Genomic DNA, 17,185 nt, shown 5'->3' on the forward strand with positions numbered 1-17,185 from the left:
ACCTGAAGGATGAAGTGCTGGGAGTGCAGGGCATGAGGGGGGTGAATCCTCTGCGGGGTGCAGCACCGAGGGGTGCAGCTGTGTTTTTGCATGGAGATCATCACTGCTGTCCCGGGATGATGCAGCCTGTGCTCTGCACTCCTGCGTGCAGGACGTGTTGCTCTGCATCTGGCACTTCTGTAATAATTCCTGTTCATAGCAGTGGGAGAAAAGGAAAGGAAGGAATTTCTTTCCACTAGACTTGCTCTGCAAACTGTCCTTGTACCAGTATTGCTGTTCTGGTGAGTGATGTGATATTTAGTAGTGCTGTACGTGGCCAGTGCTGGTGCCACAGATGCTGCAGCCCAGTTTTTCCCAGACACTAGAGAGAGTTGTGCCCACAAATGGGTCGTCTCTGACCTGTTTGCAGAGCTCCTCAGGAGGGCACTCCCTCTCGGCTTTTGGTCTAAATGAACTCGATTAGTTGAAACAATGAAGCTTTGTTAATTTGGGTTCTTGGGGCTGACGGGCTGGCTGGTGACAGAGGCGGCTGTGTCTCAGCAGCCCGCCCTGCACAAACGGCCGTGCGATCAAACGGGGGCAGCGCAGGGGGGAGGTGGGAGGTCTCCTCAGTTATACTGCAGTCATGTATAAATTGCATTTATTTTTAAGTCTCTGTAAGCTTTGGGTGTGCACCATGCCAGGGCGGGAGGTGACGAGAGGTGCTGGTGGCACTAGAGCTCAGCCCTGTCCCTGCCGAGCCAGAGGGATGTGAAAGGAGAAACCATTCACATTGCTGTTAAATCCCTCTGGGAGCCCTTGTCTAAGCAAACCAGCCCCAGCCTCTGCTCGCAGCTCACAATTTGTAATCCACGAGAAACTTGTGCTGTCGGGAAAATGAGTTACTTTGAGACTGGGAGAATAAATATAAAAGCCAGGTTTCCTTCACCAGCTCTCACCCAGAGACTGGTCCTCACTGCAAAGCTGGTCCTCAGTGAAGCTGCTGGAAGGCCCAGAAATAGAACAGATATTAAATAATGTAGAAGCTTTCATCGTAATGTATTAGATTTCAAAGGGCAGATATTAAGAGGGTATAATGTGCAGCTATTTCTGAATTGCTCACCTCTTAAAGAGAGAAAGAGACTTTGTTTGCAAGAGATAAATGGGACACAAAATAGGTGGTTCAGATATAGCATCAGAGGTTCAAAGCTCATTCGTAATCATGCAGTTCAAGCACCTTCTGGACGTGTGCAGCACCTATATAGGAATTTTATGGAGGCAATGACTTCTAAGGCTTCATGGAAGTTATCCAGGGGAAAATGTTAATGTGCTGGTAGAGACTCCATCTCAACTAGACACGAGGTCAATGGACCAAATGTGGGCTGATACATTTGCAGGGAGGCCTGGATACATTTGGTTTCATGGGTCCCTGGTCATCTGCTCCTCACCAGAGCAAACAACCGTGGCTGCTGCTTGTAGCTGTGGTATTGGCCAGGCTGGTTCATCCTCAGGTTTAATTCTCACAGCATTTGTGTTGTTTTTATCTGATCCTGAGTGCTGCTAAGCACCCTTAATTCCAGCTTGAAGCTGAGAGGAGCTGAGAGTGCTGAGGCAGCTCCCCAGACTGAGTCCTTGGAGAAGGATGTTTGGCTCAAGTACAGAGTCAATTCCCTTATCCCTGCAGATTACACACTTGCTCCACACCGTCCTTGTCCCCGAGCTGTGTGTGTTCTGGTGCCAGCCAGGAAAGCTGGGAATCCTTCCTGACAGGACTGTGTTGTTGTCTTTGCAGATGACAGAGGGCCGGCACTGCCAGGTGCATCTCCTCGATGACAGGAACTTGGAGCTGCTGGTTCAGGTACAGACCTCACTCTTTAGGGTACTAGAGTAAGTCACAGAAGTGCAATAAACAGGCATGCTCAGGCACATGGGCCCTTCCTCAGACTTGGACTAACAGGAGGGTTTCCCTGTGCATGGTGAACAAATAATCTGCCATCAGTTCTGCATTCAGTTTTTGCTTTCACCAAAATTCGTAAAGTGTATTAAACACACCCCTTGTGGTGATGTTTTGGTTTTTTTTGGTCGTTTAGATGGGAAGAAAAGTCTGTGGGTTTGAGGATGTTTTATTCCCATAACAGAACCCAAAGCATGCGATTCTCAAATACAGAGTATTTTCTCAATTGAAAAATCTCTCCTGCTGTAAGTGCAGGAAAGCCTGGGCTGCTGCCTTCTCCCCCAGGTAAAGGAAAACCTGTGCCCTTCAGTTTAATGTCATGGATTAAGTACAGAATTGCCTCTCCGTACTCCACACAGCTCCACAGAGACACCCTGAGTCTGATGGAGCCACTTCTGTATTGAATTGTCCAACAGGGTTTTAACGTGGCCATGTGTACTTAAATGTCAGTATTTGCAGAGAAAAATTTTATTTTACGTGAAAAACCTGGACTGAAATGAATTTTATTCTTTCAATAGCCCAAACTTTTGTCTAGGGAGTTACTGGATCTGGTGGCCTCACACTTCAACCTGAAAGAAAAGGAGTATTTTGGGATAACCTTTATCGATGATACGTAAGTATGTTCGTTTATTTTAGACAGCTGTGTGATTATTGCCATGTGAAACCTTATCTCTGACAGCATGGCAGTTTGGTGTGATGGAAGAATGACTTTTTTGAAAAAGATTTTCCTACCTTGTGCTTGGCTGAGGAAAGGGGAAGGCATGAAATAGAAAATATTTGGAAAATATCTTCTGGGCACAAACCAGAGAATACTTGCAAAATATTTTCCTGATGCTTTCACTTTTCATATTTGTTTCACAACTGAAAAAACTGATTCAGTGGTAATTTCCCTTGTGAGCACCCCCAACTTTCCTCCTCTTCACCTTTTGTAACAACAAAAAAGTTTTGCATTGATTTTTCAAAATTAATTGTTCCTCTTGCTTTGCACTTGAATTTCAAATGTCTTATTGAGTCTTTTAAACCCAAATTTCCCAAGAAGCAGCAAAATATGATGTTAGTCCTTCCCATAAACAGCTTTCCTCTGGCTGGGGCTGGGTGTGATGCTCAGCTCCAGAGTGCTGTGGGAGATCTGCTTCCATGGCATGAACCCAGAGTCAGCTGGGTTAATTGAAATCCCAGCTGGTGTTTAGGCTCATCTGTCAGCGTGGCACTGAAACGTGGCTTCCCCACATCTGCTGGGTGCAGGACCAAAACCCACAGGCAGGAGTCTGCTCCCCAGGGCCAGTGTCTCCAGAGGAGTTACCTTCGGCTCCCCTCAAAAAAGCTGGAGCAGAGCTGCTTGGGCAGTGGGGACATGGAGTTGTGCACTAATAAATAAATAAACCTCTTCTTCTCTAATGGGAATAACATTAGTTCTTGCTGCTCTCCGTTGCTGCTTTTTCTGGAGTCCTGGATGAAAGCCTTCCCTAAAGATCATGTTAGAGCCATGTTTGGGGCCACCCTGCCAAGGCAGATCCCACGTGCAGGTGCAGGACTGGCCCTGAGGACAGGGCTGGTGTTCCTGGAGCTGGTGGGAGCTGCTCACTCTGGGCCCCTGACCCCACACTGTGTTATTTTTACCAGCCACTCTCATCTTGAGCTATCCCTGGAATATTTTTGCCACATCCTTGTCCCTTCACTTCTTGGAAAATACTTTCTTCCAGATCTTCTGTAAATCCCTTGAGGATGCTGTTGGCACTTGGCTTATTTTTTCCCCTGGAAGAACTGCCATGAAGTTTTTCTAAAAGTTTTTTGGTTGCTGGCACTCCTTCCCAGTGAGCTTTAAAGTGCTGCCCAGGGCATTACCTAAAAGCTGTTGGCTTCCCCAGAAACACCAGTGGGATTCCAGAGTCTGCCTTGGGTGTATGGCACAGGGCTGGGTGCTTGGAAGGGAGCATGTGGCCTCTGGAGGGCACCCATGGCCAGCCTTTCGGGGCAACCACAGGTTTCTGTGCTCCCCAGAGTCCTCAGGGAGGTTATTGGGGTTTGAATCATAGTCTGGTTTGAGGTGGAAGGGACCTTAAAGCTCATCTTGTTCCAATCCAGCCATGGGCAGGGACACCTTACACTTGATGAGGTTGTTCCAAGCCCTGTCCAACCTGGCCTTGAACACTTCTAAGGATGGGGCAGCCACAGCTTGGCAATGCCTTTGGGGGATTTTTTGTTTTCTTTCTGGCTGATTCCCATTTCAATCAGAGAAGCCACTGCAGAGAGAACTGCCTGGTTTAAGGAGTGTGCCTCTGGTAAACTCCTCTGCCCTGAAACAGGGGTTTGTTGGGCAGGGGCAGAATAGGAGGAGGTGGGGATGGAACTGCAGAGCTGAGCCATCTCCATGCAACAGAAGGATCAGACCCATTTCTGCCACTAGACGTAGAAAGTCAGTGGAAGTCACTGAGAGTCAAAGAGCATTTGTGAACAAAAGTGAATTGTATGAAAATCTGAAAATTAGGAGGAAAAAAAGGAAATAATTTAATGACATGTTTGTCTTCTTTGGAGCTGAATCTTGAACTTTTAAAAGTAACACCTGGACTAAACATGAGCACTAAGAACCCATTTCTGTGTTTCACCCATCCTAGTTTTTCACCTTCTCCCCAACCTGTTTCCACAGAGGTCAGAGTGTCTGGCTGCAGCTGGATCATCGTGTCCTGGACCATGACTTGCCCAAGAAACCAGGGCCGGCAACTTTGTATTTTGCTGTTAGGTGAGTAATTGTTTCCACCAAGAAAACATTACCACTTGGGTTTATTTATCACCAGGGGCTTTTGTTTAAAAGAGCTGATTACAGATTTGATAAAGGAAATAAATGTCAAAGCTAAGTGTTATTTTTAGAAGGAGATTAGGTCCTGGATAAGTGCTGCTCTCTTTTGTATTTAACTATTAAATAAAGTAGGTTGGAACCTGCTACTTTTTAAACTGTTACTAGGACATTATTACAAGAGTTTTGTTGGTTTTTTTGGTGGGGTTTTTTTGTTTGTTTTTTGTTTTTTTTTTTTTGTTGTTGTTGTTGGTTTTGTTTTGTTCAAAACCTCATATTTTAAATATCTTCTTTGCTTGACTTGTCTTTAAGTGTGCTAAATTGTAATACAGTTTATTTAAACAATCATACTTAGTTTTTTCCTTCTATTTACTTAGGGGTTGTCTGTACTTGAAAGGGATTGCTGATGGCTCTTTGCTTTCACAGCTTAACCAGTCCTCAGGAGAGAATGAAATCCCTGACAAAATGATGATGTTGGCCAATGTAATTGCATTACTTTAAGGCTGTTGCTGGCAAAGCTCTGCTGGTTAAGGGCCTGAAAAAACCCATGTCCTATGAAACAGAGCTGTGCAGGCAGAAAAGAATCATATTCTTAATATTGTTGGAGTTTTTGGTTTTCCTTATAGTCTATGAGGAAAATGAGAGCAGACTGACCTCATTTGCTTTGCAGATCTCGGGAAATTTATGCCTTGTGTGCTTAATTATGTGAAGCACTTCCAAGGCAGAGCCTCTTGTGTAGCTGGGTCGATTGGCACCGTTGTCTCATCACATCCCCCATGCCCTGGTCATCGAGGGAACAGGGCAAACAAGCGGCACTTTGTTTTGGCTGAATACGTGCTGATTTGTGATGGCATTCAGAGCTCCTCTTCCCCTCCACACTTTCTGATAGGAAAGAAAAAAAAAAACCACAAACATTTTAAAAGAGATGATGGGCTCTTCACTATATTCACTGTTAGATGAGGATCTGGGAGGCTAAAGCCTGTGGCTGCCCAAGAGAGCTGTGAAGGCAATCCTGTGACCTGAGCACTTCTTTGTTTGGGATTCACGCTGTTGGCTGATGGAGTTTATTTTGGCCCTCTCTCTTGCACAGTGGTCCTCGACAGGACAGGGTGTGCAGAGACCTGGGCAAGAGTTCACGTGTGAGGAGTGGGCTTGGAAAGATCAACTTCCAGAAGCTAAATTTTAAGCCTGACTACTCTGGGGTCATGAGATACAAACCAAGCAATTAGGAGCCGAGGAGGTGAGCAGTGAGTGAGATGCAGAGCAGAAAGAGAAGGAGGATGTAGAAATAATTAGCACTACAGAAACTGCCTGATCAGTAGAAAATTGATATTCCAGCAGAAAAGCCACTTCAAAACCTGCAGCTCTCTGCTCTATTACAACTTTTTGGTTAAGGAAGCAACTCCAGGCCTTTGCTCCTCAGCAAAGGCTCTGGGTGGTTAGTTCAGACACTTATCTTGTGTGAACACATTTACCTTGTCATAGCCTATTCCTTAATTAAACTCCCATGAGAGCAGCTGAAAGTACACACTTACAGCTGAATGTGCCCATGTCTTGAGCGGAAAAGCAAGGCTGGGTGTGGGATGAATGGCATGGAGGGTGTGGGCAGAAGCCCCAGCACTTGGCACATGTTCCCTGGGTTGGATCAGCTCCAGCCCTGCACAACGTGACCCCACTGGGTGCTGCTGCAGGGGCAGGGTGTCCCCTGGCCTGGGCAAGCCCTCCTGTGCCATCCATTCCTTCTGAGTGTCTGAAATCGGCTCAACCATGAGTAGAATAAATACTGAATACTGCTTCAGTTTGAGACACAACTGTAATGAGGCAGGGCACTGAGCTGCTGTTCTCCTGACCGGTGGCAAATGTGCAGCAGCATCAGTTCCCAGCATCTTTTGACACTGCACTGGACAGTTTCCAGAGCATAACTGGAAATAGGGGAATCCCCAGATTCCTGGTTATGACCCTCTTTTTCTTCATCACTTCTCATCCCTGAGCTTTTGCTGTTTCATGAGGAACTATGTGATAATCCTTTGAGGCTTTTAATTATTGTCAGCTGGCAGAAACTCAATCCAGTCACGGAAGCTGTCCTATGGTACACACAGCTGAAGGGCTCTGTAATGCAGATGTAGGACTTACAGAAGCGTCATTCTAGTTTCAAGGATGCTGACAGCTTTGGAAATAAAAGCAGGACGTACGCTTTATGGTGTTCCCAAACATGCCTGTCATCCCCTGAACATCCTTATCTCTGTGGTCCAGTGTTCCCCATCTGTATTGGGTGATAAGAATGTACAGCTTGTACCATGGAGGAAATAGAGCACAGGGACATGGTTGGGGCAGGGGGCAGTGCCCCCCATGGCCCTCTTCCTAAATCCATAGATCCTACAGGCTCTTGCTCTGTACCAGCAGTGACTGGGAGCTGCCTCTCTTCAGAGCCAGGGGTACTGTCCTGCTTCTGAGGGTAAATCAGCCATGTCTGACTCTGTTTGAAAGAAACTGCAAGTGCAAATGAGGTCGTTAGTTGAGGAAAATCACGTTCTGGTGCAGTGGAGGGAGAGAGGCTTTAGCAGGCTGAGGAAGGTCCACACTGTGAAGGGCTGGTCTGGCAGCAGGATGGGAAAGGATGAAGGGTGAGGATCCTGCCCTCTGCTCTGCATTTCTGGAGAGGAACACTCAAGGGTGTTTAAAGTAAAATTTAGCAAAGCTGTTGGAAAAAAATATATCAGGTGTGATCAAGAGAGGGTGGAAATACCTGAGGCTCCAAGAGTTCATGTGGAAAGGTGAGTCATGGAAAGGTAAAGTAGCCTTTCAAATGTCTGAGGCAGGCTGCTGGCCTCAGGTCTGCCCCTTGGACAGGCTGCATGCCTGTAAAATGGGTAAATTATCTTCAGAGGCATTCTGGAAAGTGCTTTAAAATTAATTAGATGGAACATGTTGTAGGAATGTGAAACATTAAAACAATTACTATTGTATCACTCTTCTTAAGCCACAGCATAAACACTGCAAACATTCCTAACACATGTGGCAGGTCCCAGCTTCACTGCTCCCTACCACATGGTCCGTGCTGCTGCTGTGGGCTTCTTCCAATGTCTTGCAAAGCATCCATGCCAGGAGATCAGTGGCTGGAGCCTGAGGCTGTGAGGAGCCTTAAGAACACCACGGGGCTGCAGGAGGGTTTGACCTGCTTCTGATTCACACAGTGGGCTGTGTGCCCTGTGTTGGCCATCCAACCCTCCTGCTATCAAGGGCAAGGCATTGAATAGCCTTGGGGTGGAGGATTGACAGGACCACCTTCACACAAATTTGTCTCTCTTTAAACTGACTTGGCAGTTCCATGCTCCTCAAATTATAGATGTGTTTTCTCTGCGCCATTTAATGCACCTCAGCACTGCTGGGTTTGATGCCCCGAGTGAGTCACAGAAGCGCACGGGCAGGTTGTGTGTGATTTTGCCAGCAGCAAAATAGGTGATGTTTGGTGTAGCTCTGTAACAAACTGGGGACCCATTTGCCAACCTTGGCTAGGCCAGAGTAACCAGCAGTTTGGTTGGGATCACTTTGGTTTGTGCTTCTGTGATTGACCCATGATCTGGAAAGAGGAAGCTGTGGCTGGGAGGAGGGCAGTGAGCACCAAGGCAGTGAGTGCTGAGCAGAGTAGTGTCTTTAAGGCTGAGCCAGTTGCAGCCCTTCCATGTAAGCCCCTGGTTTTGGGGCTCCCATTGCCAGTAGGATGGATCAAGCTGACCCAAAAGCATTCCTCGTGATTTTTTTGCCTTTCCCTGCTTGCTTGGAGCAAGGTTAATGGCTCTCATTAACATCTCTGCTCTTTCCTCCTGAAAGGAAGATGGTCCTGCAAGGATGCCAGCCCCTCTCCTCCAGCAAAGTGCTAGGCTGGCTTTCCCACCTTGTTTGGAGTTAATCTTTCCCACTGCTGTGGCTTTATCTGCATAGGAGGGATGGGCTTTGCTCCTTTAGCGTTAGACAGAACTCTCATCTCATTTGAAAAGTCATCAGATATCCAGGATCTATTGAACCAGGAGTTGCTGTTCCCTGTGTGCTATCAGCCTGTGATTTTCTGCTGTTCTCTCCTAACAGGCCGGAAATTAAGTGCAGTAGCTCATAGTTCCTCTGTGCTATTTTATTGCTAGAGAACAAAACACTGAGGAAATAAAGTGACTTGGGAGGAAGATGAAACCTATTCAAGAAAGCAACTGAGAGTTGGTTTCTTTTTTGTTTTGTTTTTAATTTTCAGGTTCTACATTGAAAGCATTTCCTTTCTCAAGGACAAAACTACAGTAGAGCTGTTTTTTCTGAATGCCAAGTCATGTGTACACCAGGTAAGGCTGAGTGTCCTTCAGAGCTCCTTGTTGTGCGTCTCCCTTTCATTGCTCCTCCACCACCTACACTTGGTAGGAACTGTGTTTGATTTATAGATCTTACTGAAGTATTAAAATAGTGTGCTGACTCTCCTCTTTCACTTAAACACTGATTCAAGCAAATGGATAAGGATGATGATGATTTCCTGGTCCTGTTTTCACAGCCCCCCCACTGTTTGCTCACTGCGTTAGAATGAGTCTTAAACACTCAAAAATTTTTAAGTTGCTTGAAATCTGAGTTGTAACTTTGCAGGTAGGCTCTGCTCAGTGGCACATCTTCCTACAGCCTGCATAGCAAACACTCAAGTCAAGCATCTCTCTACTGATCTAGAGTCAAACTTGTCTTTAAGAAGAAAAAACCCATGAGGAACGTCCTATGTTGTGGATTTGGTCCCTTATTTCCTGCCTTAATTCAGTTAGGTAGTAAAGTAATAGTAAATCCTGTGAAGTAGCAATCACAACTAGTTATTAAAATACTTTCTGTATTTACTCTCTGGTTAAGAATCTTCCCCTGTTTCTTAAAATGTTCAAATTGGTAAAAAACATATTTTTATTAGTTACCTCATGATATGGCAAGCAAAATCTTAAAAAATAAGGTTGATTTGCTGCAGATACATCTTGGTCTGAAAAAAGAGTGGTGTGGCAGCCACCTTTGCCATGCCCCTACAGCTGCAGTTCAATGAACTTTACTCCACGATTTTTCAGTTAATGTCAAACTCAAGCATCTGGTACCCTTCTTCTTTTTTTTTTTTATTTCACTCATGGTTCAATCAGTCTAAAAGGGTCACTTGGTTCTTACAACCTTTCCTTGGAAAGCAATCCTGTATCACTGGCTGGTGGTGGAGCTCGATGTAGCCAGCCAAAGTTTTCACCTTTAATATGCTTCATGTTTTAGAGGATTCTTATTCAGTATCCAGTATTTATTATTTTACGGTGAGGCCAGAAACCTGATGTGAAAGTGGTTAATGGCAAAGTTGTGACTGTGCTTTGTACAGGAATTGCTTTCTGGAAGAGTGGAGGAAATTGGTGCCTTTTTACAACATGCTAAAGTTTTAAAGGTGCTCCAAGAACTTGGGGCCTCACTGGTTAAGGTTATTAAAAAGCAAATTTCCACTTGACATATCTGCCACTTAAAATGAAGGGGTTTGGCAACTTGTAGGCATCCTTTCAGGGAAAACCAGGGAAGTTTAACTAGACAGACAGCACAAATGATTCTGGAATTGGAAAATGGCTCTGGTTTGGGGATAGAATGTGAAAAATTCCATTGCTGTTGAATACCAATACTGCATTTAATATTGAAAAATATTAAGTGTTTATGTGTATACATAAAGCATAAGAGAGAGCAAAGGAGAAGAGAAGCATTAAAAAAATTGCCCTCACTGCTCATAGACAAGTATGTCATCCAACCAATGAGAAATCACTTTTGGGATGGGTAAATATGATTATTCAGGCAGCATAACCTCATATCACTGCACTGAAATGCTGATAGCACCTGAAGCACTGATGGTGCACTGAGTAAGGCAGTCAGCAGACTGTGCATCATCCAGTGGAGTTCATGGCTTTGGGATCTGGGAGTGGTTTGAAGGAAGGCTGGCTCATGTTTCCCCCCATGGCTTGCAAGGTACAAGCTCTAATTGTAGCAACCCTAAGTGTGACTTCCCCATTCCTGCAAGCAAAACTACCAGAAACAGAGGGTTTACTCTTGTGTCCAGTTTCTGTGGGCAGCATAGGGATGAGGAGCATCACTTCCTCCTGAGAGAAGGAGCTCTGTGGGCAGTGCCAGGTGACTCAGCACGTAGGGAAAGCTGGGAGCCCTGGCTCTGCCTGCAGTCCTCTCTGTGCTGGGTGGCTGTGCTTAAACCTGTGGCTCCTTCAGCAGAATCCAGTTCGTCTACTTCCAAGATACATTTGGTTCAGTGGCTTTTAACCTTCAAATTAGGTCTCATAAAGATATTCTCTCCTACTTGTCAAACTTACTGTCAGTCTCTAGGTTTCAAGTAGTGCACGAAGAGCACATGGGAGCAGTCCTCATCCTTAAGCCATGGGATGTGGGCAAGAGGATACACAAAGGCCCCTCAGATGTGCTTGCACAGTGTGTCCTCTCCCGTGGTGCTGCCATCTCCCTTGTGCTGCAGGGAAGGAGCCACAGGATGAGCAGTGTCCGAAAATGAGCAGATGCCCAGCTCCGTGGAGCCGGTGGCTGATGCTCACTGATGACAGCAAGGAAAGTTCCCTGGCATTTCTCAGTCATTAATCCAGCTCCATGAGGTTAGACCTGCCTCAGCTTGGCTTTATTTTCTTTTTTTTTCCCCTCTCTCTCTTTTCCTTGCTGCATTCATGGAGTGAGGAAACCCCAGAGTGTCAAAAAGCAGGAACCCACACCCAGCCCTGTGCTTGGGAGTGCTCCCCAGTTTACTGGCAGTGCTGGAGGATGCCCTGCCAGGGCAATATCCTAACCTGGATCTCTGCACAAAGCCTCTGCTCCGTGTGGGCCAGGAATGTGGCTCAGGATAGATGCTGCAATACCTGGGGTGTGCTAAGACCTGCGTGGATAAGATTGCTTAAAAGTCAGTCATGTTTTCTGCTTTCACAAAGGTGTTTCCAAAGTTTTCACAGCAGCTTTCCCCCATAGGGGAAGCCCAAATCCAGGGTGGTGCAAATGCCTGATGCTTGAGTGCTCTTCTGACATTCCTGAGTGCTGGCACGTGTTGACAGCACAGCAGTGTGTGGGTACCTGTGCTTCCATGGCTTCTGTGCTTTAAAGGACAATGATGTTTTTCTGAGCAGAGGGGGGGCAGGGTGGTGATACCCTGCATGTGACATGGGCATCCTGTCAGTGGTCTTGCTGGCACACAGGACACACCAGGAGAGTCAGATGAAGGCTTGGGGGAGCACAGCCAGCACGTTGGTGAAGCTCCATGCCAGTCCCTCCTGTGGAGGGGATTTATCCATGCCTTACAAGGTTGAAATCCTGTAAGTGACTCTATCTAATCAAAGAGAATGGCATCTCCCTACTGGAAGTTGGGCATCTCTCGGGTTAGGCTGGAGCTGCTGGGCAGTGTGTGCTGGCCATCTTGCCCCAGATGACTCCAGAGAGGTTTTGCTCCCAGATGAATACAAATTTAGAATAAATAGTATACCATATTAACAGTATTATCAATTATATAATATATTACAAAATATGAATAAAAATCTGCATGACAGCTCTGACAAGGGTGAAAGTCACAGTGCACAGCCACACTTCCTCACCTTTCAACCCCACATTCCTTCTTGCAAATCTCTCTGCTCCTTTCTGCGAATCAGGTACTGCTTTACTCTGCCAGGACTTGAAGGAATCTGGGACTTGTGCATTTTGCAATCTCTGTAGACATTTTGGCAAGGAAGGGACAAGATAGACAATAAAATCTCAGCTGCCAAAAATGTATTTCTTTCTACTCCCCACCCACTCCCCCACCTCCGTGCTCTTCCATACAGTCAAAGCTCCTTTGTGCCTCTGGGACCTTTGCTGGCACGTGCCAGGTTTGTGCATCCACTGTGACCTGTGCTGTTCTCCTTGTGGTCTCCTCTGCCTACAAGCAGCTGAGGAGCCGAGGGAGACCCCTGTGCTGAAGGCACAAGAGGGCTGAGACCTCATTTTTACTTTTGTGAAGTCTCCTTCTGTGTGAACTGAATGCAGCACTTGCTGTTGCACTTGCAGAGCACCCGGTGCCTCCTCACCACTGGTGCGTGCACTGACTTGGCCTGCAGCCAACACTGCAAATGCTGCCACAGCTCTTGCCCTGCCTTCTTTTATATTGAGCTGCCCATTTTTTTCCCCCCTGGTCTGGTGCTGCAGTCCCCCAGGCTCTCTGTCCTGTGTGGTCCAGCCAGCTGCCTGCTCCTGCTCTCCAGCATCCATGCTCAGGAGTGCCAGGAAAAGCCTGGGCCACTGAGCGGGAGGTGGGAGCTGGTGAAAATTAGATCTCCAGGTCTGTGGAAGGGCCTCCCAGTGACTTAGTTAAAAACTCATTTGTCAGGTGTATTTTGGGAGAAGGGAAAGGCTAGAAGTAAGCTTTGTGTACGTCTGGGCTCTGTTTTCTTACACGCCTCTCTTTTCCAAGGCTTTGAAAACCACTGCCCAAAAACCTTCAGTGGTGACAACTTCAACTGAAAAGCTTTCTCCTCTGTCACTGACTCTAAGAAGCTGGGTTAAGATTTATAGCTATCTGAAACCTGGAATTTAAAGGAGTGAAAGCCTGGCGCTTGGTTCCATGTGAAATGGGTATCTCAGAATGGATGTGTTTGCACAGGGAGCTTTGTAACGTGTTCAGTGTGTTATTGCACAGCCCATGACCATAGCTGGGATACTTTAAAGGAGGTGGGTCAGAACTGGTCACGCACATGTTGATGATAAATTTGGAAAGATAAATTAGCCTTTTCTTCTTTTGAAACAGCCAAGTTTGGAAAAATAACACCCTACTTGGCCAGCAAAGCACTGTCAAGTTTATTATGCATTAGAGCTAACCTCCTTATAGCTCTGCAGTTGACTCTTTGCCAGTCCTTAAAATATGTTCTGTAAACGAAGATCTTGGTCAAGTTGGCTGTGTTCCCCTTTTCCTCTGTATATCTGGGTGTTGGGGGGTTTATTTAATTTCCCATTTGTTTCAAGGACTTGTAAGAATGGCTTTGGAAAAAAAAAAAAAAAAGAGAAACGTTAAAGGAAATGGAAGTTTGGAAGTTTTTGGAGGAGTCTGTAAATGTGATAGCTCCATGAACAGCAATGCTTGTGAGCACTTGGCAGCCTAAAGACCAGTGCTTACCAAGAAGAGCTGTTGAAACAGACCCCTGGTGTGAGTATAAAGTCTGGCTGGTTTCCAGCTCGTGGGGAGCGAAGTGGTCATATATCAGAGAGCTCTCGAAAGCTTTATAACAGATATTTCCTAATTCTCCCCCATCTCATGGGAGAGGGGAACGTTCCCATTCAGCCCTGTAACATGGTGTAGTCTGATCCTAGCCAAGGCTATTAAATAGGTGCTGTCCATTGCCTGAATTTGCTGTTCAGCACATGTAAAGCCCAGGATGAGGTTCAGCAGGACCAGTTGGCTTCTGCTCCTTCAGGGCTGTCATCTCCCATGAATGCTGGCATGGCAGCCACCTCCTTGGCCCAACCTCCCCAGCAGCTTGTCAGCGGATGAGAAAGATGGAGTGTGGTTGTGCCTGTGTACAGAACGTGACAGGAGGAGGAGGCAGGACCCCATGCTGATGTGAACTGGCAGATCTCCATGGAACTCCCCACTCATTACCCCAAGAGACCTCACATGGGGCTGTGCTGGTGGCTCAGGGAGGGACTTGGCTGTGGTGTGGGTACAGTAAAGGGACTCCTGAGAGGGGCTGAGGTTGGTCCAAGGCCGTCTGCTGTAAAGGGTGATGGTGTCCCAGGGACCTGTGAGGCTCTTGTTGAGGGAGGTGTATGTTGTGTCCCAGCTGGCCCATTGCATATGAAGATTCAGTTGGTTTGCAGCCAAGGTTTCGTACCTCACGTCTCTTATGTAGTCACCTCCTCCTGGGTCTAACTACTGGGTTAATTGCCATGGAGAGTTCTGCACCTTTGATCTCTTGGCCACAGACTAAAGATGCTGTGACAGCTCAGCCAGTTCAGTTTTGGTGTGTGTTGGAGTAGGAAAGCAAAAGACTGATTAAATGTTAAGTCTAATGACACTTGCTATATCCCCTGGCTGGCAAACAGGGAAGTCTTTATGTCTTTCCCCATTCTCTGCTTTTACTCTTATATTAATGAAAAAAGTGGCAGTAAATGTGTTCCTGTTGCACTGAACTGTGCAGACGACTCTCGAAGTAGCTGCTGCTGTCTCTGGAGTTTCACCTAAGTGTTGGCTGAGGCACAAAAGGCAAAGGGAGATGGATGGGATGGCTGGCAGAGACAGCAAAATAAAGGGTGTAACAGAGAAACCTGAAGCTGCTCCTCACCATGAGGCACTAACAGCTATTTTTTTTTGGGGGGGAGGGGGTTGGCCCAAGCCTCTGAGTTGGGAGCAGCAGGTCCTGCCAGGAAAGAGCTGTGTCGGTCACTGCACATGAACTGAGCTGCATTCGGTCTCAGGCTGCACTCACTTGTTTTGGGTAGAAAGGGCCGTGGGATTCCATGGACGAAATTCAGACATCATGGACCATCTAAATGCTGTGAAGCAGCTGTGAAGGCTCCTGAGCCACCCAGGCTGCAGTGTCCTTAGGGGAAATGCAGCACGAGTGGAAATCTGAAGTGCCCTTCAGGCTTCAGTTTGCTCCTGTAACAGCTCATATTCCACATCTCCTGCTGGTTTAGTGCTTTGCTTTACTTCCCTATGGGTTTGGAAGCAGACACTTTCTTTGCTGTGCTTTTTCTCAGCCCGGTGTTTCTGCTCTTGGGAAATGAGTCCCAGTTAAGATGCTCAGCAAAGCTTGGAGGAGGGAATGGGTTGTGAACAGCAGATGACACCACCAGGACTGAGACGTAGGTGTGAATGCCAGTAATTAGGACAGGCAGTTTAAGGTTGGAGGTTATCCATGTGCAGCCAGTGTTTGTCTCTGTACGGTAATTACCCGGCACAGCCACTCTGACAGGGTGAGTTGTTGGATCTGCCTGACCTAGTTCCTCCTGAGCTGCTCGGCTTGTGCCGTGTAACAGGTTGTGGCCAACACCCACTCCCCGCTCCAGCCTGTCAAAAAAACCCTTAAACACCGAACAGCTGCTGAGCTTCCTGCACTGCTGGGACCTGCCCTCCCATCCTCCGGCTGCCAGCACACACAGGGATACTGGATGCCTGCTGGGAGGTCGCCACCGTGCTGGGCGAGGGCACTCGGTGCTGGCACGGCTTTGTTCACTTGTGCTGGGTCCACACCCAGCTAATTGCCTCCCTCCATTTGAACACCTCGTTGCAGACATTTGGGTCCTTTCTTTTCCCTCTGACTAATTGCACCCTTCTTTCAGCTTTTTTTTAAATCACCTCCCAGTAATCACAGGTAATTGTATTCAATATTGTGGCTGTCTCGAGGCTATTCAATCATAGTATGTGCATATTTGGGGGTGTCTTTGGTTAATAGAAATTTTTAAAGGGATTGGTTTGAGGGAACAGGTGTGTTGGTATCTCAGTTCTCAAATCTTCCTGTGAAATGTTTTTGTTGTCACTCTTTTAACCTGTGGAGGTTATGTGTGGTCTGAATAAACCACATCCACTTTCACTTCTTGCTCTGGCTGTAAAGGGTTAAAGTTGACAGTTCCTGTGTGTTGCTTATTTTTTTAAATCTGCTTTAATCTGAGTTTAAAGCCTAAAGATTTGCTTAGCACAGTTAATGCTCATCTGACTATTGTCACTCTTGATCTGAGTTTTCATCAGGATTTCAGACCTGTATCTCTATGGCAGTAAATTCTAGTGTTGTTGCTGTGTGTAATGAGGGTTCACTGCTCTATTCATGACCAAGCTTGTGATTTTTATCACATTCTAAGTCTGTGTCTGTGCAGCAAAAGACTTGAGCTCCTCTCTGAACTGGGGACTAAATTCTGCCTGTGGGCCCTGAAGGGTGAGCTGGTCTTTACCAGCTGCTGAGATAGTGACCTACTCCTGCTCTACAGTAATTGCCACCCAGTTTGGACACCTGCTACAACCTTTTATTAGTCTGCTGTTTGTCAGCATTACAAAAGCCACCACTTGAATCTGCTGGACCAAATGCAGTGTTTAGTTAAGCCAGTGGCTTTTTGGAGGAGCTACACAGGGGGCTGAATCTGTCTCTCTGGTTAAAATGATTGGTCCCTGTGCAAACTCTAATTGAAAAATATCAGTTTCATCCCCTCCCTGGAGCTGCACCCGCTAGTCTGTTTAAACTTATTTACATCTCAAATGTAGAAGACTCAGATTCCATTATCTGAATTACATGCATCTACTTAACCTCATGCTAGTGACCTTGTTCCCACTTGGGATAAATCTAGGAAAACCTTCCATCTTCAGTCTTGACACACAGCCATGGGAGCACTCACTGCCCTGGCTCTCAGGGCCCCCCACTTGCTCACTGAAGTCTCTGCTTGAATTACCCTGGTGATTGCAGGGATTGCAAATGAAT

The 17,185-nt window shown here is 46.5% G+C and overlaps 1 protein-coding gene across 3 annotated transcripts in view; it reads left to right on the forward strand.

Moving 5' to 3' along the window:
- Window positions 1–17,185, forward strand: part of FRMD4B (FERM domain containing 4B) — an 80,040-nt gene that overhangs the window by 18,391 nt on the left and 44,464 nt on the right. For 2 of the 3 annotated variants that reach the window (XM_051788898.1, XM_051788899.1), the window contains exons 2-5: window positions 1,772–1,837; window positions 2,452–2,546; window positions 4,581–4,673; window positions 8,971–9,055. In XM_051788898.1, the coding sequence (XP_051644858.1) occupies window positions 1,772–1,837; window positions 2,452–2,546; window positions 4,581–4,673; window positions 8,971–9,055 (339 nt within the window). Of the gene's footprint in view, window positions 1–1,771; window positions 1,838–2,451; window positions 2,547–4,580; window positions 4,674–8,970; window positions 9,056–17,185 lie in introns of those variants that run through there. The other variant, XM_051788900.1, reaches the window with a different exon arrangement.

This window comes from Manacus candei, unplaced genomic scaffold, assembly GCF_025592945.1.
Source record: "Manacus candei isolate 608988 ecotype Guabito, Panama unplaced genomic scaffold, ASM2559294v1 h1tg000025l, whole genome shotgun sequence".
NCBI lineage: Eukaryota > Metazoa > Chordata > Aves > Passeriformes > Pipridae > Manacus > Manacus candei.